Here is a 22,616-nt window from a genome sequence, read left to right on the forward strand (position 1 = left end):
TGTGAATGTGCGCTGGTTTTCTTAACTCGCCAGAAGGTTTTTCGGGAGTGGTCAGATATACCACCTAAGAGAAAAAAGTGTTGGGCAAACAGCGAAGAATTGATAAAACCAGCGCAGATATGAGGGAACTATGACGTAAAAAATAACTAGCCTAGAAAAATTGTAACTAAGTCAGTTATGGCAGTGCAGATCGCAGGGGGAAACTTTGAAAAAAATAAATACGCAAAAAAAACGGCGCAAATGACCGGGGAAAATTGTGCCCATTGTATCTAAATGTTTATAGTCTGGTGCGATGCTCTACTGCTTTTGTAACCAGGGTGAGAAGTTAATGAAATATAAAATAAGTGACTATCAGACCGAGATTTCTGGTCATTCCTGGGCATGTTACTTATACTTTACTGAGATCGTAAGGCAAGGATACTCAGTCTGAAAGATATGGGGCATTGGACTCACTCATGAGAGTAATCTAAGAAACAAGAGCCAGAGTAAGTTAGCGAAAGGTGGTTTTAAAGACTCAAAAATGTAACAGTCACACTTAAATCTTTAAAGTTGAGGTCACAAAGTAAGCTTCAAACCAAACTTAGGTGCATGATATACATTCATTAACTCACACAGTATTTGGGATGCAACATAGGCACTTGGATGTCAATGTTTGTGCTGTTCACATTTTCACCATCACTAAATGATTTATTTGCTTGCAATACATGGTGCTATCCAATAGGTGGGAACAAAGGTGCAACAGAATGAACAGAAAATTCCAGGCCCTCAGGAAGATTTGAGGACACTACTCTCAAAATACGAGAGTCAGAGCCAAGGATGGAATGTAGAGAATAATGCCAGGGGCCTCTTCAGGGCTAGTACAGGGAAATGCAAAAAAAAACAAAAATGTGACAAAAATAATGCAGAAAGCACAGAACCATGATACAAAACTTAAGCTACATATACTTCAATACACCTTTACGATCACAAGTTCTCAAAGGCCAGAAGATGCTTTGCATGCATTTTATGTGGGCTCAGTCATCCCATGAGCAAGAAACCAGGGAATTGTGTCTTTAGCCATTTATATTCATTAGCTTGCATCTGTGGTCCTTCATGAAACCATTTGTGTGGCAGCACTGCTGTGCAGATTTTTTTCCAAGATGGAAGATCATGCTTGGAGTGTAAGGGGTGAGAAACATACTTTAGACTTCCTTGCCTGCTCGATGGATCTGTGCCAGCTCCATGAATCTTTAACTCTACCCGTTGGCAGGATTAGCAGAAGGACCTTTAACTTGCTCATGGTGCATTGCTTTGTCCCCTATTTTAATCAGGAGCGACGAGGTCGGGATGGAGGAGCGGCGAGAGATCGTGGAGCGATGTGATCGGGGCCCAGGAGAGGTGTGAGTTCGGGGCCGAGGGCCCAAGGGCAGCACGGCCAGCCCACACTGCGATATGTGTGCACACTAGCAGAGTGCAGCAGAGCTGGTCTCCAGTTGTCTTGGTTAATCCTTGCCACTGGACCAAGACCAAACTCTGTCAAGCCCATGTGGTGGCTGGTGTGCAACGGCCACCACACGTTAAAAAAATTCACGCACAGGCATCTTCCACCCTTCACGATGTAGTTCGCGACCTGGAATATTAGGTCCATCATTGAAACACCTGTGAACTCATCCCTTTTTGGCGTGGAAGCAAGGCATTCTCGATATGAGGGACCGCCTATGATTTTAATGTGGTGTTATCCTAGTTATTCTAAATAGGTGAATACTTTTGGTAAAATATCAAAGGGACCGATATGAATTTGTTAAGCACTCATCCACTTTTACTGTCAGCATATGTTCTCTTATCGTGTGAACTTTACTAACCGACCTTTGTATGTGTTGAGAAAGCAGATTTTGTGCAGTTAGAATTTGGCAGCAGTTAAAACCCCATGTTATCAGTGCTTCATTCTTCTGATTTGCCCCAAATGCTCTTTCATCCTCTGACGAGTCGCTGGACTTTTAACTGGCTCCCGGCTTCCCGGGCAGTCTTTCTGCACTGGTCACTGGCTGCTGCCTTTGCCTAACACACACTCTGCAACAGAAGATTTTGCCTGTCCTTAGTCTGATTAGGAATAATGGGCTGTAACAGAATAGTTTCACTCAGTGTTGGAAATGCTATCGGTGCGCTGTTGGTGATAATTGGAGGTCTTCTGATCCCAATTGGAAATGAGATAATTCACAGCACTATAAATAAGGTACATTCTAACTTTATCTACACATGAATGATGTTGCTTTATCTTTAAAAATCTTAAAATGTGTGCTGAATGCATTCTTTATATTTGTGTTACTAATGATAACGATGGCGAGAGTGTGCTGTGGTCTAAGTTAACAGATTCCTGTCGTGTTTATTTACTCATCTGAAACTCACTGGATTGTACACTTTGTTAGCACACTGGTGTCCCATCTTTGGCACCTGTTTCAATCTAGATTAAAGTCTGCTCTCTCTGGTGGCTATACAAAGCGCTTCACGAAATAAATTGGGCATTTCATAACTAGCGTGAGTTCAAATATGAAACTGCCTGCAATTGGCAGTGACTTAATCACCTCACTCAGGATTTGTAAAGTGTAAAATCCCATTTTAAAAAGTCAAGATGAAGCTGATGTGACCACAAAAGCATAGGAAGGAGCCACAAGTAGCATTTTTATGGAAGTTGCTTTATTTGCACCTTAGCAACAAAATAGTGCATGTGCATTTTATGGTGAAAACACTGCTGTTTCTCTAAAACAATATTTCATCGGACTCACTGTGAGAAACATCACAGGCATTCGTTAACGGCGCTAAGCAAATGCAAGTTGTTGTTGTATGCAGTCAGGTATTGAAAATAACTATGAATTGATTATACAGGTGTTTTCTCCAGCCTCCCCTGAAGGTTATTTTTTTATCCTATCTCTGTTGTCTTCATGTTGTTGTTTCAGGTGAGAGGTGATGTCCGGGGAAAGGAGCCATTGATGGCTGCAGCCTGCATTTGGGGTGGGGATTGTGGGAAAAATGTGACCCTCAGCAGCTCCCACCCCTTCCCCAATAGCTCATGTTTCCCCCTCAGCCCCTCTTGTCCCCTGCCCATCAGCTCCCCAATATCCATTCCTCTTCCACTCCTCACTCTCATCACTACCCGATTCTTTCACCTTTGATCTACACGCTTAACCATCTGACATTCCCACATATCCCCCTTTTAATTTTAAATTAATCTCTAATATTTTTCCTATTACTATTGCTATTTTGATTTTTTTTTGGCAACAAATAACATCTCTGGACAATGTGGTTTGAGAGTGCCACTGTGCACACCAGTGCAAGGGAACGAACATCCACAGATACAATGATAATGTTTTGTTATGTGCTCCCGGCGCAAAGCTTCATGCACTGGGGGCGCTTGACAGAAAGTTGGGCTTGTGTCCAATTCACGATCTGTGTTTCACTCCACGAAGATTTATGCTGGGAATGTTAAAGGTGAAAAACTACTCTAATACATACTTTTTAAACATAGGTAAATGATTACAAAAGTTAAAGATAAAAATCCTTTAACCATTTGACATTTGCAAATTGTAGTGATAGTGAGACTTTTTAAGGTTATAATTATACAATAATGGGGTACTGAAGTTGCAGGATCAGCCATGATCATATTGAATGTGGTGCAGGCTCGAAGGGCCGAATAGCCTGCTCCTGCACCTATTTTCTATGGTTCTATGTTGCTAAGTTTCCCTTCTCCCTCATATGCTTATTTTTCTAGCCTTGCCTTAAATTCATCTATACTATTCGCTTCAACCACTCCCTGTGGTAGTGAGTTCCACATTCTCACCTCTCTCTGGGTAAAAAAATTCCTTCTGAATTCCCTATTTGATTTCTTGGTAACTATAATTTTGATGGACTCTAGTTTTGCTCTTCCCCACAAGTGAAAACATCCTCTCTGTATCTACTCGATCAAAACCTTTCATAATTTTAAAGACCTCTATTAAGTCAGCTCTTAATCTTTTCTTTTCAAGAGAAAAGAAACACAGCCTGTTCATGCTTTCCTGATAGGTACACTGTCGCATTTCTGGCATCATCCTTATAAATCCAATTCTTTCTTTCTTTCTAAATCTTTTTTGCACCCTCTCCAGTGACTTCTAACTCCTTTTTATAATGTGACCAGAATTGTACACAGTACTTCAAGTATGGTCTAACAAAGGTTCAATATAAGTTTAGCATAACTTCACTACTTTTCAATTCAATCCATCTAGAAATAAACCCTTGTGCTTGCTTTGCTTTTTTATGGCCTTGTTAATTTGTGTCGCTACTTTCAGTGATTTGTTTATTTGTACTCCGAGATCCCTTTGTTCTTCTACCCCATTAAGATTTGTATTTTGCAAGTATTGTGTGACCTCCCTATTTTTCTTACCAAAATATAATACCTCACATTTATCTGTGTTGAACTTCATTTGCCAATTATATGCCCATTCGACAAGTTTATTAATGTCCTGCTGTAATTTGTTGCAGTCCTCCTCAGTATTGACTATCCCCTCCACCACCCCCCCCCCCCCAATTTGGTGTCATCCACAAATTTAAAAATTGTTTTTGATTCCAAAGTATAAATTGTTAATATAAATTGTGAACAACAGTGGTCCCAGCACTGATGCCGATGGAACACCACTTCCCTCCTTCTGCCACTCTGAATAGCTGATTTCTGTCTTGAAGCCAGCTAGCTATCTATTCTGCTATAAAAGCAGGAAATGCTAGAAATGTCAGCAGGTCAGGCAGCATCTGTGAAGAGAAACAGAGTTAATGTTTCAGGTTTGTGACCTGCTGAGATTTCCAGCATTTTCTGTTTTTATTTCAGATTCCAGCATCTGCAGTATTTTGCTTTTGTATCTGTTCTGCTACTTGTCCCCTGACTCTGCATTCTCTGACCTTATTCATTTGTCTATTATGCAATACCTTATCGAAGGCCTTTTGAAAATCTAGATAAATTACATCTACTGCATTACCCTTGTCTCTGTTACCTCCTCAAAAAATTCAATGAGGTTGGTCAAACAAGATGTTCCCTTTTGAAATCCATGCTGCCTATTCATTATTGTATTTTTGGCTTCTAGATGTTCTTCTATTTTCTTCTTTAGTAGGGATTCCATTATATTTTTCCTACCACCGATGTTAAGTTGTCTGGTCTATAATTCCTTGGACATGTTCTATCCACCTTCATAAATATAGGGTGTTTTGATAACTATCCACCAGTCCTCTGGCACTACGCCTTGTTCTAATGAATTATTCAATATGAGTAGTAATGCCTCTGCTGTCTCGCCCCTAGATTATTTTAAAATGATGGGATGAGAGTCTTTTAATATAAAGTTCACCAACCTGTTAAACTCTCCTCCAGAGAGTGTTGCCATCCAGAATGTTGTGCCTTGTGTGCAAAAGTCCAAAGGAAGAGTTAATCAATGACTTGCAATTTCTTGATAATTTCCCCGCCCCATAACAGATTTACATTTGAGAAACATGTATACAGTTGGCTCCAAGTTTATCCTGTCGTTATACCATTTCATATATAAAATACAAGAAAGCACAGAATGGAAAAAGATAATTTTTGACTCATCGGATCCATCCATTCCACAGACCACATACAATCATGTTTTGCAAACTCTATCCAATTCAGTCTCCTGAGGAAAATTCTGCAGAATTTCTCCCTGGTATTCAAACCTATTTAATGACTCTCTAACCATAAACCCTCCATTATTCAGTTCAGATTGGGTAATTTCCCAGAAAAAGAGAAAGTATCATTTGTTGCTAAATATTTGATCACATTTGATTCTAACTTTTAAATCCATTCTTGGCTTAATATTTATTATTTATTGCACTTTTTAAACCCATAACTACATCCATGAAAATATACAGATAAAGCATACCCAAAAATGTCAGTGGAAATATCGACAAAAAGCAGTTTGGCAAAGAGGTTAATGTGATCATGAAAAGGGAATAGTGAATTCCCAAAACATTAAACACAACAAAGAGCATTCACCGACCTTTCCCTGTTCACACTTGTTCAGTTAGGCCTAGAAATCCTGGTCGAGGTCTTCCTGCGAGCAAACGACTGAAAAAAGGAAAAAAGATGCGCACTTGCCTGTTCCTGATGCGCTCGCTCGAGATCCCGATCCTGAAGCCTTCACTCCCTGCGCGTCGCAGCACGCACGTTGGGAAGTCCGTAAGCTGGAGCTGGAGTCACATGGCTCTGGGCAACCAATCAAGGTACAGTATTTTCTCATTCATAATAATGGGAACTCTAAGTTGGAGTTCCCATAATTATGAATGAGAGAGCCCCCCAAACACCCAAAACATCAATAAAAAATAGAAAATATACACTACATATTTAAGATTCATTTAAATTAAAGTTATTAATGTCTTATAAAAAAAATATTTACCTGATTTTAAAAAAAAGTCTTTTAAATTATGGTTTTAAATAAACTTACCGTAGTGGGCAGAGTTTTTAACAACGAATGTGTTTATTTTGTTTTATTTTATTGTGTTTATGTATGTTTTAAAACACTTGCACCTGTAAACGTAGGCTATGCCCCTGCTTTTATCAGGCGCAAGAATTTTGAGGACATTTGATGGGCAAGATATGCATAAATTCTGCAATCTTGCCCAAGCAAATATCCTCGCTCCCGATCTGCGAATGATCTGTCAAGCTGACAGATCGGAAAAGTCGGTTTTCAGCGCATGCACATTGTGCACTGAAAACCGGCTTTTCCGATGCCTTCCCGGATCCGTAGAAACTTCGTACGGGCCCGGGAGGCTGGGATTTCTGCCTCAATGTTCATTGTTATCTGTTCATCAATACATTTTCCATCCATTGAGTCTGAATGTGTGGAAAGTTTAATCTATAAGCTGATTATACAAATTTAACAGAACATACCTTATGAGAATGAAGAACTTTCAATATCCACCATTTATTCTGTTTTTCTGCAGTGATATATATGGATTTTCTATTTTGTAATGCGTGCTTTTGTTAATGTTTACATGTGGGGTTTAAGTTGAGTATTGAAATCTATGAAAATATTTGTCAGATATTTCAGATTTGGAAAATGCAGCTTTCTATTTAATTTGCTTTAACTCAATGTCATTCTTATCTCAGTGCCTTTATTGTATTAACCATTGGTGGCCATGCCTTCTGTTGCCTAGGCCCTGAGCTCTGGAATTCCCTGCCTTGCCACCTCTCTACCTTCCTTCAAGGCGCTCCTTAAAACGTACCTCTTTGACCAAGCTTTTGTGCTAATTTCTACTTATGCGACTCGGTGTCAAATTTTTATCTCATAATACACCTGTGAAGCGCCTTGGGACATTTCACTCCATTAAAGGCTCTACATAAATACAAGTTGTTCTTGTTGTAGGTTCCCACAGCGTTTATCAGCAGCTCATTGAGCCTGGATAATGAAGGCTGGACTTTATAGTTCAAGAGTTGCTGACGGTGCATTGTTCGGGGTTTAGCAACGAATTACGAAAGGATAGTGCTGCTTTCACTAAATTGTGCGCTGCACTGGGCTGACCAACAATGTAGACAGATTAGTAACAAGATTAATAACAAGGCTGAGGAGCTGACAACGGCAGTAAGGAGGCGTCTCGTGTCTTGCATTTGGGCAGGCGCGAGCTGGCCAGGTCACTCTGAGACATGGTTGGGAATGCATGTGTTCTGCGTTCAGAAGGGCCATTTTCATGATTCAGGAAGGAAAGGAGAGGAGAAGCTTGTAATACACCAGGCTTGGGAACAGATTTCTGACTGAAATAAACGCAGTCTCCAAAACACAAGTTAGGAAGGTTCACTAGGTTGATTCCTGAGATGAAGGGGTTGTCATATGAAGAAAGGTCGAGCAGGTTGGGCCTATACTCAATAGAGTTTAGAAGAATGAGAGGTGATCTTATTGAAACATATAAGATGAGGGGGCTTGACAGGGTAGATGCAGAGAGGATGTTTCCTCTCGTGGGGGAATCTAGAACTAGGGGGCATAGTTTCAGAATAAGGTGTCACCCATTTAAAACAGAAATGAGGAGGAATTTCTTCTCTCAGAGGATCGTGAGTCTTTGGAATTCTCTACCCCAGAGAGCTGTGGAGGCTGGGTCTTTGAATATATTTAAGATGGAGATGGACAGATTTTTGAATGATAAGGGAGTCAAGGGTTATGGGGAGCAGGTGGGGAAGTGGAGTTGAGGCCAGGATCAGATCAGCCATGTTCAGCCATATTGAATGGCGGAGCAGGCTCAAGGTGCCAAATGGCCTACACCTGCTCCTATTTCTTATGTTCTTATGTGGCTGATGTCAAGAAAGCTGTTAAGATAAGGCCACCTGCTGTAGGTAGACATGTCACAAGTGTAAACCTGTCACTCATTTTGTACTTAAACCAATTAGTAAAAAAAAGTATCATCATGTGAGAAACAAGGGACTGACTGCTATTCACACATGACACATGTAGCTTGGGAGAAATATAATCTGCAACTATTACAAACTTGTGAACATCCATATATTGTTGTCGGTCAATTGCAAGAATACTTATTTTCTGGCAGGACAAGATGGCACATGTAGAACAACAACACCAACTTGGATTTATATAGGGCCTTTAACGTAGTAAATAGTCCCAAGGCGCTTCACAAGAGTGTTATAAGACAAAAGGAAAAAACAAGAACTGGAGAAGGTCCCAGGCATTGCAAGTCCTTGACTCCATTTGAGAAGCTGTCCTAGACATCACTGGGCATGAGAGTAGTGAAGAGACAGTTCCCGTGTACACCCCTGATCAATCTCATATCAGGGTAGTAAGCGGGACTGGCGAGATGGCGTGACCATCTGGTGTTCCTCTCAGTCTCACCTCCGGTGCCCCCAACGCAGGTGCCCTTCGTAGAAGGTGGCGATGGGCCCACAAGCCAGTTTCCTTACAGCAGTTGGTCATAGCACTGCTGTATTGAAAGAAGCCTTTGTGCCCATTCTCCTGCTGGACCCACCAGCACTACTCACAGCGGCTTACCAATGCCGCAATTTTCTGCCCCTCCCCCCCAGTACTGGCACAGGTACCCGTCCACTGAATGTAAACTGCCTGACACTGGCATTTCCGACAGGGTGTGATGCATAAGTGAGTGATGTGGAAGAAGTTTCAAGTAAGCCAATGTTACAGCTTGGAGAAGCGGGATTGCCGATTTTCTGTCATGACAAAGTAGTTTAATATTTCAAAACTAATGAGGAACAATTTTTCTTGCTGATTGGTTATCTAAAAAAGGGTTTCTTTTCAATCACCATTACAGGAAGGCGTTATTGAAGAAGGCACTCTCGCTTATGAAAACTGGATTCAAACAGGAAGCCCTGTTTACAGGCAGTTCTGGCTCTTCGATGTGACAAATCCATCAGAAATTATGAATTTGGGAGCTAAACCTGTGCTTGAGCAAAAAGGACCCTATACCTACAGGTACATGTCATTTAATTTAAGCTGTGCTGAAAACTTGATCTTGTTAAGATAAATCCTCCGTTCTTTGGCTGTTGTTATGTGATTTGTTCTCCTGCTGTGATACTTAGCAGATGGCATCACTCACTTCCTTTTTGTGTAATTTCTCAGTCACAGGTTAGCTTCCCAGTCAAATCCTTTACATCAGGAAGATATCTGATTAAAATATTATGATGAATTCTCCCAATGGCTCAAAGTTTAGTCGGTGAGTCACTCAGTCATGCAGATAAGGAAGGCCCCAGCTTCAATCCTTGGCCTGTGCTGAATGCACTGGTTTCAGCAGGGGAGGTAGCGGGGTGCAATAACTGACCTCAACACACCTGGTGGAAAAATTGGGCAGGGTTCCTGTTGCTAATTGCTCCTTGTGAGATGTTGGCCAAGGATAGCATCAGGCTTCAGTGGGATACATTGTCAAATAGCCTAAAAAACAAGAAATCACGCATAAAGAAGAATGAAAAAGACTTGCATTTATATAGCACTTTTCACAACCTCAGGACATCCCAAAGTGCTTTACATTATTTTTGAAGTGTAGTCACTGTTGTAATGTGGGAAACATGGCAGCCAATTTACACACAACAAGCTCTCACAAACAGCAATATGATAATGACCAGATAGTCTGTTTTTTGTTATGTTGATTGAGGGATAAATATTGTCCAGCACACCGGAGATAACACCCCCGCTCTTTTTTGAAATAGTGCCATGGGATCTTTTACATCCACCTGAGGGAACAGACAGGGCTTCAGTTTAACGTCTCATCCAAAAGATGGCTCCTCCAACAGTGCAGCGCTCCCTCAGCACTGCACTGGAGTGTCAACCTAGATTTTTGTGCTCAAGTCCCTGGAGTGGGACTTGAACCCACAACCTCCTGACTCAGAGGCGAGAATGAACAATAGGCACCTGGAAGAGCTACTGAAATTCACTGGCCCTGGAACCATACTCCAGGAAGGATTCAATGCCTTCAGGAGATGAAGGGAGGGTAAAAATGATGAGAATATAAATAAATATATTGTGTGGTAAGTCTTGTGTATATAGAAATTAAAAAGGATGTAGGATTAGATTTTAAGGGTGTGGCAGAATCTTCTGACCATCTTATTTGATTACACCATTGTAACACATACCTGTTCTGCATTTGTATAATCTCAGCCAGTCATTTTATGTACCTCTGACAATTCCAAAGGTTGCAAAAAATTGAAAGATCTGAGAATATTTTCATCAGCCAATAAACATATTACAAGGTTCAGCTTGGAATTGATCAAACTTTATAAACAATTAATATCCTAAAACATGGGTTCAGAGATTTTTCTATCTGGTCACTGTAAAGAAAACATAATTGAAAGCACTGGCTTTAGCCAATTTAAATATGTATGTTGCACAAAAGTCATGTTTTTTGGATTAGCTCAAAAAAGCACGCACTTTGCTCAAATTTGTAACATAATAAAGACACATCGAAGACTTCTGAAAAAGAAATATAGAACTAACCAACACAATTACAATAACACTGACCATACAATCATCACCAACATCTGCCTTCTGTTGTGAGAGTTTCTGTTCTTCGCTTTGAACCTCACTGCGGAGGTAACCGCACCATCTTGTGATATTCTTGTGACCTCGCCCCGCATGCAAGATCTTCTGCCCTCATTATTTTCAGGCTTCTCCATCCATTTCACCCTCTGCGCACCGCAACCCCCGTTGCCTCCCAAATTCTTTTTGTGCATTAAAAGCCTCCTCAATCTGTATCTTTTCTACTATACTTTCACACAGCTCCTCTAACTCCCCTGTTGCTCTTTGCCATCCATTTCTCCTCCATGAAGCACCTTCATACGTGCATTACATTAAAGGCGCCATATAAATGCAATTTGTTGTTATTGCATACCTCTTTGTTGCCGCTGAATGCAACGCAGACTGTTGTTTCTGTTTTATTTCTAGGGTGCGGTATCTCCCGAAGGACAACATTACCGTAAATGATAATTATACGGTATCATACCTACAGCCCTATTCAGCTCTCTTTGAGCCGAGCATGTCAGTGGGCTCAGAAATGGACAGAATCTCAGCCCTCAACCTTGGTGCTGCAGTAAGCAACAATAGAATTCGTTAAAAATATTTACTGAAATCAAATCAATCAAATAAAAAGGAAAGAATAAATTTACGTGACAAATAACACGTACTGAGATTTCGCACAATCTGTGCACATGGTAATATTTATTGCTTGTAAACAGTGTGAGCAGCTTGTTTCAGTGGAAGCTTCGACTGAGGAGAGACACATTTCCATTAAATAGATAACTAATGCAGTGGCAAATATCAATTTTAAACATTTAGAACAGACTCAACAATTAGATCATATAAAATTCTGACGGGACTGGACAGGTTAGATGCAGGAAGAATGTTCCCGATGTTGGGGAAGTCCAGAACCAGGGGACATAGTCTAAGGATAATGGGTAAGCCATTTAGGTCTGAGATGAGGAGAAACTTCTTCAAACAGAGAGTTGTTAACCTGTGGAATTCCCTACCGCAGAGAGTTGTTGATGCCAGTTCATTGGATATATTCAAGAGGGAGTTAGATATGGCCCTTACGGCTAAAGGGATCAAGGGGTATGGAGAGAAAGCAAGAGAGGTGAATGATCAGCCATGATCTTATTGAATGGTGGTGCAGGCTCGAAGGGCCGAATGGCCTACTCCTGCACCTATTTTCTATGTTTCTATGTTTCTACTACATTTAAATGTTGAAAATCAGATACATTGTCTTTACTAATTTTTACATATTGTTTTTGCTCTTTAAACCCAGAAAGATTTGCAAGTTATTTTCTCTCTGCGTAGCTCTTCTTTTGTGACACCGCATTTTTAAGAGCTGATTGAATCTTTGAACGCTGAAAGATATTTAATTTGCACTCAGTGTTAGCTGTGGACTGCCATTTGGGCAATGCAATGGTCCGTGTGGAACAGGTTACTCGCCTGTCGAACTCTGAAACCTGTATCTTGAAATAAGGCAAGAATGAAACAAATAAATAACAAAAGTACTGATGTACCATGTGTAGTTCTGATCTCCAATTCATATTGTTATCCTTGAGTGGGTAGAAAGTGTAAAGTCCTTACACAGTACCACAAATCCACACGAGGCACATTTTATGGACAAGGTCACTCCATGACCTGAATCTTTATTCACAGGACCAAGAAGTGATGACCCTGCGTGGGACCTCCCTTTATATACCTGGATGACTAGGTGAGGAGTGTCTCCCACAAGTTCAGTTCCTGTGGTCAAGGTGTGCATTTCTTACGTATATACAGTATTGCAGTATAGTTACATAAAGGTTACATACATGACATCACCTCCCCCTCAACATCTTATTGGGATCATAGGTTAAGTCTCTCGGGTGGTTGACGCTCTCTCGTGGAGTGCCGCAGTTGGGGCTCTGGTTGTTGAGCCTTGGTATACATGTCTGTCACCTGTGGTGATTCCGGCCTGTCCGGGCTGACCGCAGGGACTGTGCATGCTGCTGAATGTTCTTGTTGCTCGTTCACTGGCGGTGGTGTGAATACCATCTCATGGTCTTCCTCAGGTTCCTCAGTGTCCATGCTGAACCTTTTTTTTACTTGGTCCAGATGCTTACGGCATATCTGCCCATTGTTAAGTTTAACCACTGTGACCCTATTCCCTTCTTTGTCTATTACGTACCCTCAAGCCATTTGGGCCCCAAAGCGTGATTGAGGACAAATACGGGGTCATCAATTTCTATACACCTCCCGCTTGAATTTCGGTCATGGTACTCATTTTGGGACTGGCACTTGCCCTCAACAATGTCGGACAGGACTGGATGAATGAGGGACAGCCGAGTTTGGAGTGTTCGTTTCATGAGTAGCTCCGCGGGCGGGACCCCGGTGAGCGAGTGCGGTTGGGACCTATAGGCCAGCAGGAGGCGCGATAGGCGGCATTGAAGGGAGGGTACTTGAATCCGGAGCATGCCTTGTTTTATGATTTGGACCGCACGTTCTGCCTGGCCATCGGAGGCCGGCTTGAACAGTGCTGTCCTGACTGGTTAATGCCATTACCCGACAAGAACTCCCGGGATTCGTAGCTTGTGAAACATGGGCCATTATCGCTAACAAGGATGTCCGGCAAGCCGAGGGTCGCAAAGACCGCGTGCAGACTCTCCACGGTGGTGGATGTCATGCACGAATTCAAAATGATGCATTCGATCCATTTTGAGTACGCATCAACCGCAATGAGAAACATTTTTCCCATGAACGGGCCCGCGTAGTGTACGTGAATACGTGACCATGGCCTGGTGGGCCAGGGCCACGGGCTGAGCGGGGTCTCCCTGGGGGCATTACCCAGCTGGGCACACATCGTGCACCTGCGAACACAGTGTTCCAGGTCTGAATCAATTCCCGGCCACCACACATGTGACCGGGCAATGGCCTTCATCAGCACGATGCCTGGGTGCTCGCTGTGGAGTTCCCTGATGAATGCTTCCATGCCCCTCTGGGGCATGACTACCCGGCTGCCCCATAGTAGGCAGTCGGCTTGGATGGAGAGCTCATCTACCCATCTGTGAAACAGTCTGACCTCCTCAAGACATGCTCCGTGTGCGGGCGCCTAATCCCCAGTCAGGACACATTTCTTAATCAAGGATAGGAGGGGATCTCTGTTGATACAGATTTTGATCTGGCGGGCTGTGATGGGGGAGCCTGCGCTGTCAAAGGCATCAACAGCCATGACCATCTCAGCATTTTGCTCCGCTGCCCCCTCAGTGGTGGCCAGTGGAAGCCTGCTGAGCGCGTCAGCGCAATTTTCGGTACTGGGCCGGTGCCGGATGGTATAGTCAGACGCAGCGAGCGTGAGAGCTCATCGCTGTATGCGAGCTGATGCATTGGCATTGACAGCCTTGCTGTCTGACAGCAGGGATGTTAACGGCTTGTGGTTCGTTTCTAATTCGAACCTCCTGCCAAAAAGATACCGATGCATCTTTTTCACCCCATAGACACATGCGAGTGCTTCCTTCTCAACAATCCCATATCCCCGTTCAGTTTGAGAGCGCGACCTGGAGGCATAAGCCACAGGTTGTAGTTGGCCCTCAGCGTTACCCTGCTGCAACACGCACCCAACCCCATAGGATGATGCATCACATGTCAGAACCAATTTCTTACAGGAGTCATACAGGGTCAACAACTTATTTGAACAAAGTAGGTTCCGCGCCCGATTGAAAGCCCGTTCCTGACAGTCCCCCCAAAACCAATCGCAACCCGTACGCAGGAGCACGTGTAGCGGTTTCAACAATGTGCTCAAGTTCGGCAGAAAGTTCCCGAAATAGTTCAAGAGTCCCAGAAATGAACGCAACTCCAATGTGTTGCAGGGCCTAGGAGCTCATCGAATCGCCTCTGTTTTGGATTCGGTAGGCCGAATCCCATCTGCAGCAACCCTCCTGCCCAGAAACTCGACCTCGGGAGCCAAAAACACACACTTAGACTTCTTCAGTCGCAGGCCTACCTGGTCCAGTCGGCGTAGCACCTCCTCCAGGTTGTGGAGTTGTTCCTCGGTGTCACGACCGGTGATGAGGATGTCATCCTGAAATACGATTGTTCCAGGAATGGATTTGAGCAGGCTTTCCATGTTTCTTTGAAAAATCGCGGCCGCTGACCGAATGCCAAATGGACACCTGTTGCAAACAAACAGTTCCTTGTGCGTGGTGATGGTGGTCAGTAGTTTAGATTCGTCGGCCAGTTCTTGGGTCATGTAGGCTAAAGTGAGGTCCAACTTGGTGAACAGCTTGCCACCTGCCAGCGTGGCAAATAGATCCTCCGCTCTCGGGAGTGGGTATTGGTCTTGTAGGGTTGATAGTGGCCTTGTAGTCGCCACAGACCCTGACAGAGCCATCCGCTTTTAGGGCAGGAACGATGGGGCTCGCTCAGTCGCTGAATTCAACGGGTGAGATGATGCCCTCTCTCAGCAACCGGTCCAACTCGCTCTCAATTTTCTCCCTCATCACAAACGGCACAGCTCTGGCTTTGTGGTGCAGTGTTCTGGCGTCTGGGATGATGTGTATCACTACTTTGGTATCTTTGAACGTCCCGACGCCAGGTTGAAATAGCGATTCAAATTGCTGTAGGACCTGTGTGCATGAACTTCGCTCCACAGATGACATAGCATGCACATCCCCCCATTTCCAGTTCATCTCAGCTAACCAGCTCCTCCCCAACAATGAGGGACCATTGCCGGGGACAATCCAGAGTGGCAGGCAGTTCACCGATCCAGTGTGTGTGACCGCCAACATTGCACTGTCTAGCACTGGAATGATTTCTTTGGTTTACGTCCGTAATTGTGTCTCAATGCGTTCTAGTTTGGGTCTGCTGGTTTTGAGTGGCCACAGCTTTTAGAATTGTTGAACACTCATGAGTGACTGGCTGGCCCCAGTGTCCAGCTCCATACATACAGGGATGTTGTTTAATAGGACTTTCATCATCATAGGTGGCGTTTTGGTACATGAGCTGTGAATGTTTGCCACATGAACCCGCTAAACTTCAGCATCCATTGATTTGCCCCAAGCGTCATCCTGCCTCGCAGACCCCTCATCTGGTTCATCCACCTCATATATTAGCCTGGTTACAGGCTTTCTGCACATTCTGGCTAAATGGCCACTGAGGTTACAATTTCTGCAGACGAACTGTTGAAACTTGCAAAGTTCTGGCAGCATGTCTGCCCCCACACCTCCAGCATGAACTGAGACTCCCATTGTTGTAAACAAAAGAGCTGTTACAAGGCATTCCTCGCTGATTGTCTCTTTAACTGCTCTTGAGCACTCGGTTAGTGGGTGTCAGTGGCCTCATCCCAGAACGCATTGTCCACTGGGATGGCGTAAATGTCCGTTCAGCCTGCCATTGTCTCTGTTGGAGACTATTGCTGCCTGGGGTGTGTCGAACTGCCCTTGCCTGCCTGCGGGGCTCTGTGTCATGCTTATGATATTGACTCCCTGATCCATCACCACGTTGGAGGCAGAATTGCGCGCGTATATTATCTTGGTTTCCTCCTCCCCCGCCATAAAAGTCTGAGCCATCAACGCCGCTGCTTCCAAGGTCAAGTCCTTGGTCTCAATTAGCTTTCTGAAAATCCAGGCTTGACCGATGCCCTCAATAAAAAAATCCCTTAGCATCTCCCCCATGCAGGCGTCTGTGAACTTAGAGGCTGGCCAAGCGCCGGAGGTCCACAATGAAATCCGGTATGCTCTGTCCTTCCCGATGTCGGTGGGTATAGAATCTGTGTCGGGCCATGTGTACACTGCCCGCCGGTTTGAGGTGTTCACCGATTAGTTTGCTGAGCTCTTCAAAGATTTTGTCCGCCGGCTTCTCTGGTGCTAGCAGGTCTTTCATGAGCACTTCGGTCCACAGCTGGTCAGTAGATGAGTCCTTCGCTTGTCGGCCGCTGCGTCTCCCAGCCAGTCCTTCGTGACAAAACTCTGCTGGAGCCTCTCAATGAAATCATCCTAGTCCTCACCAACACAGTACCATTCATCTGTGCTGCCGGTGGCCATTCCCGTGGGTCGTTGATTCCCGTTTCTCGTCGCCAATGTAAAGTCCGTACACAGTACCACAAATCCACACAAGGCACATCCTATGGACAAGGTCACGCCATGACCTGAACCTTTATTCACAGGACCAAGAAGTGATGACCCTACGTGGGACCTCCCTTTATATACCTGGATGACCAGGTGATGAGTGTCTCCCACAAGTTCACCCCCTGTGGTCAAGGTGTGCATTTCTTACGTATATATAGTATTGCAGTGTTGTTACATAAAGGTTACATACATGACAGAAAGGATGAGGATTTAGGAATTTAAGTCATTAGGAAAGTCTTGAGGTGCAATTTTGACTTGGGCAGATAGTGTAAAATGGGTGACATTGATTCAGCCGCCCGTTGTACATCTCCCACAATTTTCATTTCTATTAAAGTCAATGGAAATGAAAATTAAAGTGGGCGAAGAATCTCAATGGAAATGAAAACTGGGAGAGATGTCTAACGGCCGGCTGACTCGATATCGCTTGATTTATACCATCGGACAAAGTCAAAATGACTCTCTTGCTTTCGATGGACAAGAGAAGACATTCAGAAGTTTCCACGACTTTGTTAGGAATTGACATAATTGCTCCAGACAAATTATTCAGTTAAAAGTGAAGAAAATAAGAGTAAGAGAAGTAGTCAGGTGAACTTTTCATTCAAAAAGAGTAATAGAATAGTGCAATAAGTTACCAGGTATGTGAAAAGGTGGGCGGGTGGGGTTAGTGCCTGGAAAAATTACAGGCATGCCAGGCAAATGGCTTTGTCAGGTTTCTAAAGAAAAAAGGGAAAACTTTCAGCTTAGTAATAATGTTGAGAGTCAGATGCCAGAAATAAACTGGGGAAAGTTTTCCTATGTTAATTGGTGAATAACGTTTTCTGTCACATGGCGGATTTAAAGATCTCATCAGAATAAACATAGAAACATAGAAATCTACAACGTAGAATGAAGCCATTTCGGCCCATCATGTCTGCCGACAAAGAACCGCACGGCCATCGGTCAGCAGTCCTGAAGGTTACATATAAACCTATGAGCAATGAACAATGGCGAAAAGATAAAGAGAACCCAGCACAACCAGTCCACCCCACACAACTGCCACACCCCTTGCATCGAAACATTCTACACTCCACCCCAACCAGAGCCACATGATCTCCTGGGAGAGGCAAAAACCAGATTAAAAACCCAGGCCAATTGGGGGGGAAAAAAATCTGGGAAAATTCCTCTCCGACCCATCCACGCGATCGAAACTAGTTCAGGAGATCACCTTGGCCATATTCGATTCCCTGCAGTACTTACCATTGTATCTGCGCCAGCCAAGAGGTTATCCAGTCTAATCCCACTTACCAGCTCTAGATCTGTAACCCTGCAGGTTACGACACTTTAAGTGCCCATCCTAGCACCTTTTACAGTCAGTAACTGATGAATATCAGATATTTTCCTTCCTTATGTGCAAAGCAGTTTTTGTACATAATTGTATTTGATGGATGACAGTAAATAAAACCATAAATATGATATAAATTCTGTGAACTGCAGTTGCTGAAGTCTAATAAGAACATAAGAAATAGGGACAGGAGTGGGCCATATGGCCCCTTGAGCCTGTTCCGCCATTCAATAAGATCATGGCTGATCTGATCATGGACTCAGCTCCACTTCCCCGCTCGCTCCCCATAACCCCTTATCCCTTTATTGTTTAAGAAACTGTCTATTTCTGACTTAAATTTATTCAATGTCCCAGCTTCCACAGCTCTCTGAGACAGCGAATTCCACAGATTTACAACCCTCATAGAAGAAATTTCTCCTTATCTCTGTTTTAAATGAGCAGCCCCATATTCTAAGATTGTGCCCTCGAGTTCTAGTCTCTCCCATCAGTGGAAACATCCTCTCTGCATCCACTTTGTCAAGCCCCCTCATAATCTTATACGTTTTGATAAGATCACCTCTCATTCTTCTGAATTCCAATGAGTAGAGGCCCAACCTACTCAACCTTTCCTCATAAGTCAACCCCCTCATCCCCAGAATCAACCGAGTGAACGTTCTCTGAACTGCCTCCAAAGCAAGTATATCCTTTCGTAAATATGGAAACCAAAACTGCACGCAGTATTCCAGGTGTGACCTCACCAATACCTTATACCGCTTTTATACTCCATCCCCTTTGCAATAAAGGCCAAGATACCATTGGCCTTCCTGATCACTTGCTGTACCTGCATACTAACCTTTTGTGTTTCATGCACAAATATCCCCAGGTCCCACTGTACTGAGGCACTTTGCAACCTTTCTCCATTTAAATAATAACTTGATCTTTGATCTATTATTTATACCTTTCACAGGCTGCACCATCTCTCTATCCCCAATTTCTTCATGAAATTGTCAATGGAATCTTGAAAAAGGCAAATGCCTCCTTGTTCCAGAATAGAACAGTGGCAGAATTACTTTGGGGATATGAAGATCCAATACTGAAACAAGCAAATAGCAAAGACCGAATTACTGGTATATTTTACCCAGTAAGTATTAAAGATTTAACTTTCAGATTTTATGCTGCCAGTGATGGAGCCTTAGCTGCTGAGAAATTTGGAACTTCCACCATGTGATGCACACAATTTTCTGACCATTTTGCATATTGGTCAGAAAATCATGCGCAGCAGTCTGGGGAGGCATAGCTCACTGCTGCAGCAAAATCTGAATATTTATCTTACTATGGGGGAAAAATTCATTATCGCCCCGTTTGAGGGCTGGTAACATTTGAGTGGTGGAAAACTTAGCGCCAGGCACTAAAGTTTCCCCCTCTCAAAAAATTCGGTTTAGTGCTCCCGGAAGGAAGTGGAGCACTAAATCAAACACTCCACTTCCTTCTTGGAGCGCTAAGGGAGTGGACGCCTCAGCAACGCTGCGCACTGGACCAGGCAGCACTGCCACGTCCAAAGGGCCTTTCCCTCCCTTAAAGGGAAAGGCCCACGCTGCAGACTCTAATAGAAAAAAGGACCTACCCGGTCCCCCTAGGGAGCGGAGTTGCTGCGCGATCAGCCGGGCTCTCAAACAGAGTGCAGAGCGCCAGGCTGAGCAATGGCGGCCAGGACCGCACAAAGAAAACGGAGCAGCACCACAAAAAACAAGTTACGGTGTTTGTTTTACTTACTTCGGTTACCTCGCCTTTAATTTTCGCCCCCGTAGCGGCTGGCCACTCGATCCGCGGCCCCTGCAGCAGTTGGTGTTTTCTCCCGGCGCTGCTGCAGAGGCCGAAAGTGAATTTCGGGGCCGGGGCGCTAATGGCGATGACGTCACAATTTCTGGGTGCAGGAGATCGGGGCGCAAAGTTGTAGCGTCGCCGCTAAACACCCACCCAATATGGCGGGAGTCGATGTCAGCGCGTGCCCGGGCGGTAATGCATTTGCGCCCCATTGATGCTAACGGGAGGCGCAAATGCATTGAATTTCACCTTCTTTATTTCTAATGTTTACTTTTGGGAATATGTCCTGTCTGTTTCTGTGCCATTTTCGTTTTCAGCAAAGTTTAATGGGTGGAGGAGCACACAACTGTCTTATTTAGAATTGCACAGGTTGAAAGTGTTGTTGGAAGGGGTGGGGGGGTTGCGGGGGTAAATCACCACAGCACCTGTCGAAGCCTAGTGTCGAAAATATTTATATTATTTTCAAATTTCTGCTTTGCCCAGTGCAACTGTGGCCCTTTAATTCTTTAGAGAGCCCCCCTGCCCCGCCCACTACCTTAGCAACACTATATGCCAGAAATGCAACACATTCCTGATGCCCAGAATTGCTAAAGTATTAATGCAGATGGCTCAGATGACTTATTTCAGTCCTTAATATTTCATATGAATACATCTGCCCAAATATGGGCTGGGGTATTCTGGGTCAGCCATCACTTCATGCGGAAAATTCTGAAGCGGCCCAGAAGCTACCAGAAAATGGGTGGCAAGCCAGTGAACAATTCAGGCCCATCAATTTGTTTGGTTTTACATTGTTTTGCTCTGACAAACCTCTGCCCCTCTTGCGCTATTGCTGCAACTTATTAGGATGCATTTGCGACTATTTAATGTGTTTGACTTGTCTGTGCCTCTAGTACAATGGAACAGCAGATGGATTCTATAACGTGAACACTGGAAAAGACGACATTAGCAAAGTTGCAATCATTGACCGCTGGAGGAATAAGAAGTAAGAGTAAAATGAGATTGTAGTCATCTTTTCATGTACTCTCAGAGCATCTTCCTCTGAAAGCAAAATCCTTTTACAGGTACAGGTACAATGTCTGAAATCCAGAATCCGTGATGGTTTTTTTTGGTTTTGCCAGATTTCAGAAAATCAATAGTCTGAAATCCAGAATCTTCGGGACCGAATCCGTGCCGGATTTCGGGTTTTGCTGAATTTCGGACTTCACTGTCCACCGATCCTCCACTCCTCGCCTCTCGCCGAAATGTCTGATTTTCAGACAATTCCGGTTTTCGGAATTTCGGATTCGGGATGTTGCACCTGTAATGGCTTCTGGGTAACCGCGTCAAAATGCAACATTTCCGAAAAATCTCTTACAAAAATATACAGGTAGCAACAACGGGTACTCTGCTACTTTTATGGTTTCCATCATGAGTTTAACTTAAAACTGTGTACTTGCCAAAAACTAGGTTGCGCATAAAACCATTTATTATCTTTATTTACAGAGTTATAATAAGATATCTGCAGCTTACAAACTGAATTTTAAGTTAAATTGCATGCATCGTTGGATCCTTATTTAATTAGGAAAAAAGAGATTTCAATTTTTGAGTGTTTTACAATACACTATATAACACATTGCATTTTGCTGAGCCAAAGTAATGACAAAAATATACAAGCTAATATTTTCTAACCCTTAATTCGATCAATGTGAGTAATCACATTGCTTACTTTGCACAACCCGAGTTTAATAGATCAGCTCAGTTGCACAAATGCTTTAATCTATGATGTAAATCCACAATTAAATGATGACAGTGCGCATTTAACCAGAAAAAACAGATACAAGGGCATGAACCTCCCCACTTCACCATTCGTAAACAGTTTAGCCGTAATCTATAGCGCCAGATTTTAGAATATTCCATTACCTTTAATAACCAATTTAGCGTTTGAATTTTACTACAACATGAATGATAATTATCCTTTTTTTTTAGGAAACTCACTTTCTGGAATGATTCTTACTGTGATATGATCAATGGTACAGGTAAGAATGAAAGTCAATCATCTAACCTACCCTAGTATCATTAACCAAGCTGTCCCAAACACAAGGTGCTGGAGACCTGAACAAAAATACAATGAGATCTCAGTTCCCTGAGCGGGTGGATCCAACCAATCTTTAGATGGCCAGTGACTTTGTACAGTTAATATTTAGGAATTTAAAGCACATGAAAGGCAGAAAACGATAATCCAACAGTCTAGGTCTTGGTTGCTCTGCTGCAGTTAGAATCAAAAGTGGTCACTTTATTGCTTGTAGATGAGTACACGACAATCACTCCCCCATGAATTATCTGGCCATTTAAAAGGGAAATGTAGAACTCGTATCAGGAAATTCTCCTCCTCACAAAATTATGAGTGATGGAATGGACTTCTGAATAGAGTAGTGGAGGTGA

General features: G+C 43.4%; 1 protein-coding gene across 3 annotated transcripts in view; it reads left to right on the forward strand.

Moving 5' to 3' along the window:
* The window catches only part of cd36 (CD36 molecule (CD36 blood group)), a 50,043-nt gene that overhangs the window by 5,860 nt on the left and 21,567 nt on the right, over positions 1 to 22,616 (forward strand). For 2 of the 3 annotated variants that reach the window (XM_070897362.1, XM_070897364.1), the window contains exons 1-6: positions 1,077 to 1,736; positions 9,271 to 9,431; positions 11,394 to 11,538; positions 19,339 to 19,512; positions 21,086 to 21,177; positions 22,161 to 22,210. In XM_070897362.1, the coding sequence (XP_070753463.1) occupies positions 9,379 to 9,431; positions 11,394 to 11,538; positions 19,339 to 19,512; positions 21,086 to 21,177; positions 22,161 to 22,210 (514 nt within the window). In that variant the 5' untranslated portion in view covers positions 1,077 to 1,736; positions 9,271 to 9,378. Of the gene's footprint in view, positions 1 to 1,076; positions 1,737 to 9,270; positions 9,432 to 11,393; positions 11,539 to 19,338; positions 19,513 to 21,085; positions 21,178 to 22,160; positions 22,211 to 22,616 lie in introns of those variants that run through there. The other variant, XM_070897363.1, reaches the window with a different exon arrangement.

This window comes from Pristiophorus japonicus, chromosome 13 (genome assembly GCF_044704955.1).
Source record: "Pristiophorus japonicus isolate sPriJap1 chromosome 13, sPriJap1.hap1, whole genome shotgun sequence".
NCBI classification, from domain to species: domain Eukaryota; kingdom Metazoa; phylum Chordata; class Chondrichthyes; family Pristiophoridae; genus Pristiophorus; species Pristiophorus japonicus.